A 13,870-nucleotide genomic window follows, 5' to 3' on the forward strand; every position below is an offset into this window, starting at 1 on the left:
ATGCGCGCCCCGGGGGCAGCTCCCGGCCCGGCGGCGCCGGGGGACCGGGACGCGGGGAGCGGCCGGTGCCGTCGGGGGGGAGCGGGGCCCCGCGGCCGGCGGGGGCCGCGCCGGCGGGGGGAGCTGCGGAGCCGGCCCGGCCCCGGTGCCCGCCCCCGGCCCGCCCCCGGCCCGCCCCCGGCGCGGCGGCGGGCGCCACTCGGCCGCCGGTGGCCTCGGCGGCGGCAGCGGCAGGATGCGGGCGGGCCGCGGCGCGGCGGGCGGGGAGGCGGCGGCCGAGGAGGAGGCGGCGGCGGCGGCGGCGGCGGCGGCGGCGGCCGAGGGGGCGAAGCGCGGCGGCGGGGTCGGGGGGCGGCCGCGGGGCCGCGGCGGGAAGGGGTCCCCGAACGGCGAGTGCCGCCGCGGGGAGCCGCCGCGCAGCCCCGGCGCGGAGCCGCCCCGCGAGCCCAAGGTCTCCTTCTCCTGCGGCGGCGGCGGCGCATCCCCCGGCGGGGCCAAGGCGGCCGAGGAGGGCGACGATGCGGGCGAGGAGGCCCGCGGGAGCCAGGCCAGCTTCATGCAGCGGCAGTTCGGGGCCATGCTCCAGCCCGGCGTCAACAAGTTCTCGCTGCGGATGTTCGGCTCCCAGAAGGCGGTGGAGCGGGAGCAGGAGCGCGTCAAGTCGGCGGGGGCCTGGATCATCCACCCCTACAGCGACTTCAGGTGCGAGCCGCGCCGGGGGCGCCCGCACCGCGCCCGGGCTCCGCGGGGCCCCCGGAGCTCCGGGGCTGCGCCCCCCGGGGCAGCGCCGCCGGCCCCGAGCATCCCCGGCCCCTGCGGGGGCTGCGCGGGGCGGGGGGGCTCCGGCGGCGGCGGGGAGGGGGCGAGCGGGGCCCGCGGCTGGGGCAGGGCCGAGCCGTGCCCTGGAGAGGGCACCTTGAGCCGCGCCGGAGGTGGAAGGCGCAGCCCGCGTGTGTGCAGGGAGGGGCTGGCGGCTGGGCACCCCCCTCCCCAGCGCAGCGACCCGGGGGTGCCGGGAGCCCGCTGCCCCCCGAGCGGGGTGCTCGGCCAAGGACATCCCCTTGTCCTTCCCAGGGCCTCGGAACGGCTCGGCCCAGCGAGGATGCTCTGGAGACTCCCACCAGGCTTTGGGCCCTAAAGCTGTCACGGGGGAAGGAGTCACGCTTGCCCCTGGGGTCCCAGGGCCCTGAGGCCTGGGCTGGGAGACCTGCAGAGCTTTGTCAAGGTTCCCCTTCCCACCGGGAGGCCAGATCCCATCCCTAAGATTCAAGGAGTTTGAGGGATTCATCTCGCTCCCCAGAGGGCCAGGTCCCCAAGGTCCAGCCTTTGCGGCTGGGAGAAAGGTGCTGCAGCACCCCCTCCTTTCCGTCTCCCCCCTCTGAGCCCTGGGGAGAGATCGGTGGTGAATGGGCTGGGTGGGGGCTGCCAGAAGGGACATACTGGGGGCAAGCGGTGCAGCCCTTCTGGGGACTGGTGGCCGAGATCGGGGCCGTCAGGAGCCCATGGTCTGGTGACCCCAAGGGGGCTGGGGGCCCTTAGCCAGAGGCCGGGAGGCAGTGAGTGGCTCAGGCCCAAGTCATTCTGTCCCTCTTCTAGTGCTCAAGGGGGCTTCACCCCCATGCAGGAGAGCGGTGCAGGGTGTGGGGGCTGCGGGTGAGCCCTCAGGTGAGAGCTCAGAAGTCCCCGGGCAGAGGAGGTGGCTGCGGGCGGTGAGGCTCTGTGCTGGCTGGGCAGGCTTGGGGCAGGGACCAGCGCCTGCAGCTCCGGCATCCTGGCCTTGTGAGCAGCTCCTGTGCTGCTCTGGCATCTTCCGAGGCGTGTGGAGGAGCAGCTGGAGGCCTCCAGCCTCCTCTCCAGGGCTGACCTCGCACTCAGGGTCCCTCACCCTCACACCAGACATTCCCGTTGGGAGCCCGCACAGGTTTCTGCTCATGTTCCCAGTTGCGGACCAGCTCTGCTGCAGGGCCGGGCTGTGAGCGACGCCTGGTCTTAGCCGGGCACGAGGGCATTACTGTTCCAGCGGGAGCTCCTCAGTCCCTGCTGTGGCAGCCAGCGCAGCGTCCCTGTGCCAGGAGGGTCCCCTGCCACCCGTGGGGGTTCCCGGGGAGCTGGTGAGTGCCCTGCTCACCTTGCGCGGCCGCGGGACCTCTAGGAGCGGTGTGGCGATGTGGCCCCATGCTGACTGCATCGGGGTGACAGCCTGCCTGGCTCCATGGCCAACGCGGAGCCAGCAGCGCCGCGGTGCTGCTGGAGCATGGGGCCTCCCTGCAGGCGACCTTGGGGGGGTCACCCTGTCCCACTGCGGCTCCATCCCCTCCTGGAGCCTCTGCCACGACTCCAAACCCACGGGAGAAGAGCCGCTGCCCATGCTGTGATGCTGCAAGTGGCGTAGAAGAGTTCCCTGCTCAGCGGGGAGGAGCTGCAAGGAGAACCAATGCATTAGCCCAGTCTACAAATGTGGAAATAAACAAGATCAGCTCAACGTAGGGCTGGGAGCCCAGCAGCGAGGAGTCCACTCCACTCGTGTGTGTTTAGGACATGTGTCTGTGTATTTCACATTATTCCTGCCTTAAAAAAAATACATCATTTATCTAGTAATGCTAATGGATATGAACCCATCCGCATTTGCCCTGCAAAGCCCATTTTCCCATCTTAAGATAAAATCATTACCCATCTGCATATGTGACATCATTTCATAATAGGAGTCATTTAGAGATCCTGTCTCCTCCTGGATGCAGCACCGCGATTATTCATGCGAAATTCAAGGGCATGCTTGCTCCAGGAAGGAAAGTCGCTATTTCCATAAATATTGAGTTATTAGGAAGCAGCATGGGTGGCTGTTTGAGATCCCGAGTTGCAAACCTGGTAAAAGAACCTTGCAAATTGTGGGCTGAAGTAGACAACGTTGAGCAGAGCCCCCTCATTCCTGGGTGCTTTGTTCAGTCTCCTTGCCCATCTTCTCCACTTCTGGTCTTTAGTGATGGGAGGAAAAAAAGGCAAGCATTGACTTTGCCGTTGTTTCTGCTGGTGTTTCTGCAGCTCGGGTAGCGCTCCTGGAGCGGGGTTTGGAGCCAGGATCAGGCCTGTATCTAGCCCTAGCTTTGCAGGGACTTTGGGCATGTCACTGGCCCAGATTGCGTCCTCGCAGCCCTTTAGGGCTGTGCGGGGACAGGCGCTGGTGCCCTGCGGGATATGAAGCCTCGCGCCCAAGGCCAAGCACCCAGAGGGAGCGCGGTGGCTCGTGCAGCGGGGCCGGGGCTTCCCAGGGAGGTGGGTGACGGGTTAGGGGCGCTGTGCCGCCGCGCTCCCTCCCTTCCCCTTCCCTTGCCACCGGAGACTTGCATAAGCCTGGAAGCAGGATCCAGCCCAGGAGGGAGGATCCAGCCCGGGAAGCAGGATCCAACCTGGAGCTGCCGGCTGCATTAGTAATGCGAGCTGCAGGCAGCGGATGATTCAGTGGTGGTGGTGGTGCCGTGACGGCCGAGGGGCTGCCTGCCGCGGGCGAGCCCGGCCTCCCGCACCCAGCACCCGCAGCGCTGCGGCTGGCCCGGGGCTGAGCCCACGCCACAGGGCGCTGCCGCGGGAGGTGGTCCCTGCCCCAGCGCGGGGCAAGGACATGTCCAGGGCAGGTGCAGGTCCTGGCTGCCGCCCTCCTCCCGGTGTAAAGCCGTGTCCGTGGCGCTGCTGCCGCCCGGGTGGCTGCCCTGGCTGCTTCGCGGCCCCGCAGAGCGGGTCCTGGGCTTGGCAGCCTGCCGCTGCTCCCGGTGGGGACACTGTGAATGCCACCGCTCTGTGCCTGCTGATGAGCCTGCTGCTGCTGTTATCTCTGGTGACAGTGACGGGAACTGTGCGCCCACTCCGCGGGATTAATGTGGGGCACGCAGACCTGAGAGATGGCAAAAAGCCACAGCTTACTCATCAGGAAAAAAGGCTGGGGCTGTCTGTCCCAGGGTGATTTTACAGGTTTGTGTCCTTGACATTTTGCAAAGCCTGAAGCCCCAGCCCCAGGGACCGCACGGTGACAAGCTTCTGGGGAGAGCAGCGCCGCTGACTTGCCCCGGCTGCGTGGTTTGGGTGTGTGCGGGTGTTTGGCACCGCACCCGCTGCTCTGCCTCTGCTGGGGCTGAACTTCTGCAGGTGGCTTCTTAACCCACTTCTGTGCGTGACCTCGTTATTTTAGGCTCTGAGTATTTCTTACAACTTTGCAAAGCCCGCCAGGCCCCGGTGCACCGAGCTCAGCCCCAGCAGCGTCCTGGTCAACTGGATTAGGCTAACGGGGAGCGATGCGTGGCACGGAGGCGGACGGGTCATCCCCAGGAGCCGCCAGAGCTCTGTGCTTGGGTGATGGGGCTGAGCGGGGATGTCCCCGGTGTCTTGCCTGGGTGCTGCCACCCGGAGGGGTCCAAGGGTCTCCCTGCCCTCCCCTCCTGCTGGGGACGGGGCAGGACGGGGCTCTGCCACGGCTCCGCAGCCGCCCGGCTGGGGCTGTTGTGCCAGGCCTGGGGTGAGCTGTGCAGGGGGACAACGGCCATCCCTGCTCTGAGGCCTTCAGTGTCTCCTGTCACCATCACTGTGGTTCAACTAGGTCAGAAGTAAAGGGGGGGCAAGGATCCTAATTAATTTGTTTTCAGCTATTTTTAGCAGCCTGGACTGGATCTTTTCTTCCGTGCACGCACTGCCCTCCAAGGAACAAAGTGTTGGCGTCGCAGCCGGGCCTCCTAAGAGATTGCCCGAGGATCAGCCCCGTTTGTGTGTGCTGGGGGGCGATGGGGGCCGTGTCATCTCCCTTGGTCCCCCAGGTTCTGGCCCCGTGGGGTTGCGCAGGCTCCTGAGCCGGTGCAGGGCTGTGCCCGGCTGGCGCAGTTGCTCGGTCTCTGTTCCTCACGGCTCGGCGTGGCCGATGCCCCCTGGGGCTTGCTTGGTGCGGGGGGGCCTTGGCATGAGCCAGGGGGAGGCTTGTGGCCGGCTCTGCGGCACCTCGGGGTCCTGCCGGGGGTCTCAGGGGGGCCTCAGTGCCCCCCAGCTGCCCTCTGTTCCCAGGGGAGCGCCGTGCTGTGCCATACCGAGCCGTGCCATACCGTGCCGTGCTGTGCTGTGCCGTGCCCCCCCCCCCCCAGCTGGCAGCTTGCGGAGGGCACCCAGGAGCCGGCCCCGCGTGTGACGTCATGCCTGTGCAGCGGTGACATCACTCGCGGTTGCCATGGCAGCGGCTCACTCGGGCACGGTGTCATTGGGAAAGGGCAGGGGCCGGGTGCGGGGGTGCCCTGGGGACTGTGCCCGGGGCTGCGCCGGGGGCTCGGGGGGCTCCGTGCCCGGGGCCTCCCCCGGTCCTGCCGTGACCTTGCCGGTGCTCAGGAAGGTCACGGTGCAGACGTGCGGCGGAGGCGCCCGGCCATGCCCCCCCCGGCTGTGCCCCCCCCGGTGCCCCCCCCGGCTGCGGGCGGCGCTGCCTCCAGCTGCAGTTGTACGTGCTCGTCCGCTCCCGCAGCCCCCCCCCGGGCCGGGCTCTGCTGTGTGTCCCCCCCGTGCAGGGTCCCCCCCCGGGAGGTGCTGGCACAGAGCCGGCCCGGCTCACCCGCATGCTGCCCCCGGGGTGGGGGGGTCGGGGGTCCCCAGCTGCCCCCCCACCCGTCCCGCAGCGGCTCCCCAGCCAGGGGTCTCCCCAGCAGTGCCCGGCTTTGTCTCCCCCCCTTGCTCCGGGGCCTGTCGGGCTGCAGGCAGACCACCAGCAAAAGGAGCACAGCACCAAGAGCCCCCTGCAGCCCCAGGCCTCATCCTGCGCCCACACGGCCCTACCTGGACCCGGGCCCGCAGGATCAGGCGCAGGGCTGTGCTCCCTGGGGTGAGCGGAGGGGTGACACCGGGGTGGCCCATCCCCTAGGGTACAGCAGTGACACGGGTCCTGCCACCCGTCACGGCTCTGGTGGCCGGACGGGGCCACGCATGGATGTGGCAGTGCCTGGGAGGGGCGTCGGGCAGTGCTGCAGCCACGGGTCCCGTGGGGGCCGCGGGGTGCCAGCATCCTCCGTCCTCCCCCAGGTTTTACTGGGACTTCACAATGCTGCTCTTCATGGTGGGCAACCTGATCATCATTCCCGTGGGCATCACCTTCTTCAAGGAGGAGACCACGGCGCCCTGGATCGTGTTCAACGTGGTCTCCGACACCTTCTTCCTGATGGACCTGGTGCTGAACTTCCGAACGGGGATCGTCATTGAGGACAACACGGAGATCATCCTGGACCCTGAGAGGATCAAGAAGAAGTACCTCAAGACCTGGTTCGTGGTGGACTTTGTCTCCTCCATCCCTGTGGACTACGTCTTCCTCATTGTGGAGAAGGGCATAGACTCGGAGGTGTACAAGACAGCCCGCGCCCTCCGCATCGTCCGCTTCACCAAGATCCTCAGCCTGCTGCGGCTCCTCCGCCTCTCCCGCCTCATCCGCTACATCCACCAGTGGGAGGAGGTAAGGGGCTGCATGGTGCCGGGTGGGGGGGCCCAGCCCGGCCCCCTCCGGGGGCTTGGGGAGCCCAAACCATCAGCGGGGTCTCTGCGGCATCGTCTCTGGGATGGAGAATGGGAACAGTCCCACGAGCTTGGGGGCGGACGGGGGTATGGGGCCAACAGCTGGCAGCGTCCTCCCGTGTCCCCAGTGTGACACCGGGACGTGGGCGCGCTCTGAGTCTGCTGCAGCACCGAGCTCCTTGGGGCCGCTGAGCTGTGCCCTGTGAGTACACGTGCGTGTGCATGCCTGTCTGTGTGTCCGTGGGGACACCCCATGGGTGACAGCACCCCATGCTGGCAGGTGGCACTCCCCGTGCCCACCAGCAGCTCAGCAGCATCCTGCTACACCCCACCTGTGGCCGGGGGGCTCCTTCCCACTGCCCCCTCCCCACCGGGGCCCTAGGGGGCTGCAGGCGCTGCAGGAGCCGCCGACCTCGGGGCAGGGCGGGAGGCAGGATGCTGGGGGGGCTGCAGGGGCTGCAGGGGCTGTGCCTTTGTGCCTGGATGTGGCGTGCTCAGCTTCGCCGCGTGGCTGCGGCGCGTGGGCTGCAGCCTCTGACAGCCCCGATGGATGCGGCTGTGCAGGTGCTCGCTGCAGCACGGCGCTGGCTCTGCGCGCGTGCCTGGAGGGGGGGGAGCTGCCTTCGCACCCTCCTCTGCCTCGCTCATCCCCAGGCCCCAGATCCCAGCCTGCCTGCTCCCTCCTGCACCCTCCTCGAGGGCTGGGCTCTGCTGCAAGCGCCTCCTGCAAGCCCCATGTCCCAGTGTCCCCCCACGTGCTGGGATGAGCAGCCTCAGACCCCAGGGTTGGGTGCAGAGGCTGCTGTGACTTTGCTGTGCCCTTGTCCTGCCTTTGCTGTGCCCTTGCTGTGCCAGCTGCTCTGTGTGATGCTGTGGGGCTCCAGCCTTGTAGCTGCAGCAGGAGGAAGACTGGGGGGTATTTAATTTTACTTCTTTTTTGCTTCTTGAATTCAACTTAAAAAAAAAAAAAGTTTAAAGGAGAAGGAACAAGTCCTAAGACTTTTTCCCTTTCCCCCACTGTGTGCACCCAGGGGTGAGAGGCACTGGGGACACGCAAGGCTGTGACCAGGAGGCTCGGAGCAGTGAGGGCACGCAGGGCAAGGAGCAGCCGCGTATGAGGGCCGGGGGCTGGGTCCCTCTGCACCCGTGGTCAGCTCCCCCTGCACCCGCCCCAGCCGGGGGCTCTGCCGGGGGCACCTTGGGCCGTCTCCGTCAATGCCACCTCGTGCTGAGCCCAGGGACGGCCCCGCTCCTTCCTCCCCCGGGGCCAGGAGCCCTCGGCTCTCGCTGAGCACCGCGAGCCGTCTTATCCTGATCAAAGCCCGCAGCCACCCGCGCTTCCCGGCGCTGTGGCTCGCAGGCACCCCGCCGGCTATAAATAGGCAGCAGGAGCGCGGCTGCCTTGGGGAGGACTGGGGCCGTTAATGGCTGTTTTGGCCGAGGCCGTGCAGGTTGAGCCTCGTGCCACAGGATGCGGGCGGTGTTCTGCCTCGCAGCCCCGCTCTGTGCCCGACCCCATCGGTGTCAGGGCAGCTGGGGCTGTGCTGCAGGGGGCTCAGCCCCCACAGGTGTTTGCAGCTGCGGCTGCGTCCTGCACCCTGCGCCCAGCTAACGACGTGCTGTGAGCAGGGGCTGGGGCTGGGGCTGGCTGCTCGGGGCTGGACCTGCAACAGGCTCATGCTGGAGGCAGCCACTTGTGGGTGACAACGGGGCTGGTCGCGCTTCGTTCATCCAGGGACATCTGTGAGGGAGCAGCGGTCCCTGGGCATGGGCGAGCTGCAGGGTGGAAGCTGCTGGGGGGTGGGAGGGCAAAACCCCCCCTGCTCCGAGAGCCCCCCTCAGCGGGGCCGGGCAGTGGCTGGGGCTGGCCAGGACAGTCCCGGTCCCGCACTCACGCGGCCGCCTTTGTGCCCCGGCCCCTGCAGATTTTCCACATGACTTACGACCTGGCGAGCGCCGTGATGAGGATCATCAACCTCATCGGCATGATGCTGCTGCTGTGCCACTGGGACGGCTGCCTCCAGTTCCTCGTGCCCATGCTGCAGGATTTCCCCCAGAACTGCTGGGTCTCCATCAACGGGATGGTGGTGAGTGCTGGGGGGCACAGTGCGCCCTGGTCTGGGCGGCCCTGGGGACACAGACACCCCCGCAAAGCCATCCCTGCAGTTCAGCGGGGATGAAGGCACAAGGCAGGGATTGCCTTATGGAAATCCCATCCCAGTTTCAGACAAATCCATCCCCCCGTCCTGTGCCCCTGGCAGCCTGGTGGTTTCCGGGTGCTGCCCTCCCCAAGGGGCCGTCCAGCTCCTGGGGGTCCGGGCCCAGGGACACGCTCGCCCCAGGGCCGCTCGCCCTGGCAGAGCACGACGGCTCTCAGGACGTGGGGAGGAATCGATCGCCAGCAGGAGGAAGATGCTGATGTGGCTCTGCCCCTGTCCCCTGCCTCCATCCCCTTCTCATTAGCAACAAAGCTGCTATTAATAAATAATGGGACACATTGCTAATTGCTCCCTGCAATCTCAGCCCTGGTACAGGCTCATCTTCATCCTGCTCTCTCACCATTCATCCCTTCCGTTCTGCCGGGTTTCTATCCCTGTGCTACTTTCCCTCCCTGCCTGCCTTCCTGCCTGTCCTCTGCTCCCCATCTCACTCTCCTCTTCACCGCCACGTCCGTTCTCGAGGGGAACCGAGGCTTTGTGCGCGGCCAGCCCTGCAGCCCCCCGCCCGTCCCATCCCCAGCTGGGCAGGGGGCCCCCAGGCAGTGCTGTGAGAACGCAACTGCCAGGCCATCGGGGCTTGGGCCCTGCACGGCGCTTCGCAGGGGCTCTCTGCGTGTTTGTAGAGCAGCGTAAAACATGCAGAACGGCTGCCGAGCTGAAGCGAAGCCAGGCAGGACAGCGAGGTGCAGAAACCCTCCAGTCTGGTGGGTGCTGTGAAGGGAGCAGAGCGCGGCGGGACCGCTGCCAACCCAGCTGGTGCCTGGTGTTTGGATTTGTTTGGATCTCACCTGCGCGGTGAGACTGCCAGGAAAAAAGCAAACAACAAAAATCATATTGCTTAGCGCTGCTGGGACCTGCAAGCGGAGGACTGAGCCAGGGCCGCGCTTTGTACCCACGTGTGCGAGTACTCACACCCGCACGCAGCTGCGCGCCCCCGGGGCTGACTGCTGCGCTCTCCGGTGCTGCAGAACGACTCCTGGAGCGAGCTGTACTCCTTCGCCCTCTTCAAGTCGATGAGCCACATGCTCTGCATCGGCTACGGGAAGCAGGCGCCCGAGAGCATGACGGACATCTGGCTGACAATGCTGAGCATGATCGTGGGGGCCACCTGCTACGCCATGTTCATCGGCCACGCCACGGCCCTCATCCAGTCGCTGGACTCCTCCCGGCGCCAGTACCAGGAGAAGGTAGGGCTGGGTGGGACTGGCTGGGACTGGGCAGGATTGGGACCACGGTTCCTGTCCTGTGCCCACCTGGTGCAGACCCACTCCCCCTCCACCCACCCCCCCACCCCCCCCCCGCCCTGTGCGTGGGTGCCTGCGGGTGCAGCCGAGCAGGGTGAGGGCTCCGAGTGCAGCCGGGGCTGGGGCTGGGGCTGGGGCTGCTCTGCCCGCTGTGGACGGGGCGGTGGGGCTGGACCCAGCAGCGCAGGACCCCAACCCGGCTGACGCTGCCACCCTCCCTGTCCGCGCAGTACAAGCAGGTGGAGCAGTACATGTCCTTCCACAAGCTGCCCGCCGACTTCCGCCAGAAGATCCACGATTACTACGAGCATCGCTACCAGGGCAAGATGTTCGATGAGGACAGCATCCTGGGGGAGCTCAACGAGCCCCTGCGCGAGGTATGGTCCTGGGGGCTGGAGGGTGGCAGCTGGGAGGAAGGGGCCCCTGCCCTGACCCCTGCTGTGGTCAGGGAACCCCTGCTCCCAGCCATGAGGGGGGGCTCCAGGTCTCAGCACTCCTGCAGGACACGCGCAAACCTCTGGCTCAGGCTTTGCAGCTCCGAGTGTGGCTGAGTCCTTGCACAATTGTGTCTGTGTGTGCTGACACCTCTGCGTGCGCAAGCCAGCCTCCGGGGACTGTGTCCCACCTCCCCACCTGCTTCCTCCCCTCCTTCCCCTGCAGGAAATCGTGAACTTCAACTGCCGCAAGCTGGTGGCCTCGATGCCGCTGTTTGCCAACGCGGACCCCAACTTTGTCACAGCGATGCTCACCAAGCTGAAGTTTGAGGTGTTTCAGCCGGGCGACTACATCATCCGCGAGGGCACCATCGGCAAGAAGATGTACTTCATCCAGCACGGCGTGGTCAGCATCCTCACCAAGGGCAACAAGGAGATGAAACTCTCTGACGGCTCCTACTTTGGAGGTGAGCTCTTGGGGTCCTGAGCCTGGCTCCCCTTCCAGGGTCTGTGAGAGGCACCAGAGGCTCATGCTGCCCTGGGATCCCCTGGGCTCGGTGGCTCTCACCCCTTGCCCCTGCCCCCTGCCCAGTTTCCAGTTCTTGCTGGCGGGGCTTTGGCTTTGGCACCGTTGCACCTCCCCTCCTCAGAAATCTGCCTGCTGACCCGCGGCCGGCGCACAGCCAGCGTCCGGGCAGACACCTACTGCCGCCTCTACTCGCTCTCTGTGGACAACTTCAACGAGGTGCTGGAGGAGTACCCCATGATGAGACGGGCCTTCGAGACCGTGGCCATCGACCGCCTCGACCGCATTGGTAGGGCTCTGGGGGCTGTGAGGGTGCGGGGACCCTCTTGCTGGCACATCCCCCTGCGCCGCTCCTCGGCGCAGCCTGTCCCTGTGCCCACGGGGGGGCAAATGCCCAAAGGGGCGCGATGGGAACACTGGGGTGCAGGGACCCTGCGGGGTGCTTGGATGGGGGGGTGGCAGTGCCTGGAGGTGGCCACGGGGATGGGTGGCGAGGGGCCAGGACAGCCCTTGCTGGGGCTGGGGGCCTGGTGCAGCCCCAGCACTGGGGCTCATCGCTCTCCCCACCCCGCCCCTCTTCCTGCAGGGAAGAAGAACTCGATCCTGCTTCACAAAGTGCAGCACGACCTCAACTCGGGCGTCTTCAACAATCAGGAGAACGAGATCATCCAGGAGATCGTCAAGTACGACCGGGAGATGGTGCAGCAGGCGGAGCTGCAGCAGCACACGGCCATGTACAGCCCGGTGCAGCCCCAGGTCACCTCCGCCATCGCCACCCTCCAGCAAGCCGTGGCCATGAGCTTCTGCCCGCAGATGGCCAGCCCGCTGGTGGGCTCCATGGCGCTGGGCTCGCCCCGCATGATGCGCCGCTTGCAGTACGCCCAGGCCGTGCCCAGCCCCTTCGCTGTCTCCCCGGTGCTGCTGCAGCAGAGCCCCCCACAGCAGCCGCAGCCCCCCACGCCCCACGCCAACCCGTCGCCCTCGCAGGACCAGGCGCCGCCGACCGCCCTGCCCGCCTCCACCAGCGCCCTCGCCGCCGCCAGCCCGCCATCCCAAAGCCCGCTGGCCAGCCGGACGTTCGCCTACGGAGGTGCCAAGGGGCAGCTGGGCTCCCAGCTCTCCCTGAGCCAGCAGCAGGCGCCCGGCTCGCCCCCGCGGCTGGCCGTCCACAAAAGCACACAGGCGCTGCACACCGGCAGCCTCAGCCAGGATTCGCGGCCCCTGTCGGCTTCGCAGCCCTCCCTGCCCCACGGGCTGGTGGCCGGCAGCACCCAGAGCCCCCCGGCCTCGGCGCGCGAGTCCTGCGCCTCCATCGGCGGGGGCCCGGCCGCCGCCTCGCCGAGCTCGGCGCCCCCGGCCGGGCTGCGGGGCCCGGCCTCCTCGCGGGGGGCCCTGTCCCACCCGGCGCCCGCGGGGCCGCCCGCCCTGCAGCAGGACTCGGGGGCGGCCCGCAAGGATTCGGTGGGCAGCACGCCCGACACGGACCCGGCCAAATCCAGGCTGTCTTCCAACTTGTGACCTCTGCACTGCGCCGGCCGCCAGGCAGGCGCGGGGACGGGTGCGCGGGGGGGGCCGTGGTGTGGGCGGCCAGCCCTGTGTCCGCTGCTCCCAGCCTGCACATCCCCACCGAGGCGTCCGTGCCGGGGCACCTCTGCCCCCCTCGGCCACCTCCAGCCCCGCTCCCAGGCTTCCTCCCACTGGGGGTGGGGGGCTTGGGGGCTCTGTCACCTCCGACCAAAGTCTGGCCCCATCTCCTGCTCCCTGCAGGGGTGCCCCACTGCCCCTGGCTGCCCCACAGAAGCCACAGCTGCATCATCCCCTGTGATCAACGCTGTATATGATATCTATGACCTGAATACAAACCTGTATGTGTGCATCCGCAGGACACCTCCCTGGGGGCTTAGGCACGCTGGCCAGCCCCAGCGCCGCCGCGTGTCCCTGACTCCCCTCCCACAGCGCAATGGCGAGGGGTGACGGTCGAGGACTGGAGGTAAGTTGTGGGGCCCGCGGGACTGCGAGACCCCGTGCACACGCCAGCCCCCGGTGCCAGCCCAACGCTGGGGCTGGGGGCGAGCTCAGCCACACTCCCTCCTGCTGGAGCCGGGGGAGCCGAGCCCTGGGGTGCCCCGGGGGCAGTCGCTGGTGAGGCAGCGCTGGGCTCCCCTGGCTGGCAGGCTGGGGAAGGCGCACACCGCGCGTGTAAAGGCGTGCCCGAGTGTACGCATGCACCTAGGGATGTAGGAGGTGTGGGTGCACAGCCTGGCACGCCGGAGCCTTCCACATTGAATGTATGCAGTGCCCCCCGAGCGAGGGGCCACGTGCCCCCCTGCAGCCACAGAGCCGGGGGGACAGGGCCCCGCTCCCAGCGCCCACCTTGCCATCCAGCCCATCCTGTGCAATAAACGTCAGCACCTGACAGAGCTACGCACGACTCCGTCTCCGCTTCTCCTTCGGCACCGTCCCTCCCTGCCGCGGCTCCGGCTGCTCCTGGCCGTGCTCCCGGTGCTCGGGCGCTGCCAGCAGGCACAGCCCCAGGCTGGGCTGCAGGAGGCAGGTCTGTCCTTTGAAGAGCTGCTGCCCCGCCAGCAAAGTGCCACGGCCAAAAAGCCTCCTCCCAGAACCCTTCCCCGCCAGCCCTGGCTGGACCCCACGGGGCTGCAGTAGGCGCACGGCCCCCAGGCGGCAGCTGCTGCAGGAGCAGGGCCACAGACACAGCCCCAGGGGAGGAGGGTGGGGGTGGAAGGCCAGAGGAGGCTCCTGGCTAAAACCGCAAGGAGCAGCTGCAAGCAGCCCTGGTTGGAGTCTGGCTCCCACTCCAGCTTCACCATTCTGCCAGCTCCGACAGTAAATGCTGCAGGGAAGTTTTGCATCCCTTTCTGCTGCAAAGCAGTTACCAAGATGCGACAGTCCCCCGGATAACCGAAC

General features: G+C 67.5%; 1 protein-coding gene across 1 annotated transcript; it reads left to right on the forward strand.

Annotated features, from left to right (window-relative positions):
• On the forward strand, positions 1-13,355 carry HCN2 (hyperpolarization activated cyclic nucleotide gated potassium and sodium channel 2). The gene is given in 9 exon segments (XM_035569961.2): positions 1-228; positions 230-702; positions 6,040-6,463; positions 8,448-8,609; positions 9,710-9,928; positions 10,216-10,362; positions 10,646-10,886; positions 11,070-11,234; positions 11,532-13,355. Coding segments are annotated over 9 exon segments (2,991 nt in total). The 3' UTR covers positions 12,464-13,355.
• The last annotated feature ends 515 nt before the right edge of the window (positions 13,356-13,870 follow it).

This window comes from Cygnus atratus, chromosome 26 (genome assembly GCF_013377495.2).
Source record: "Cygnus atratus isolate AKBS03 ecotype Queensland, Australia chromosome 26, CAtr_DNAZoo_HiC_assembly, whole genome shotgun sequence".
NCBI classification, from domain to species: Eukaryota; Metazoa; Chordata; class Aves; order Anseriformes; family Anatidae; genus Cygnus; species Cygnus atratus.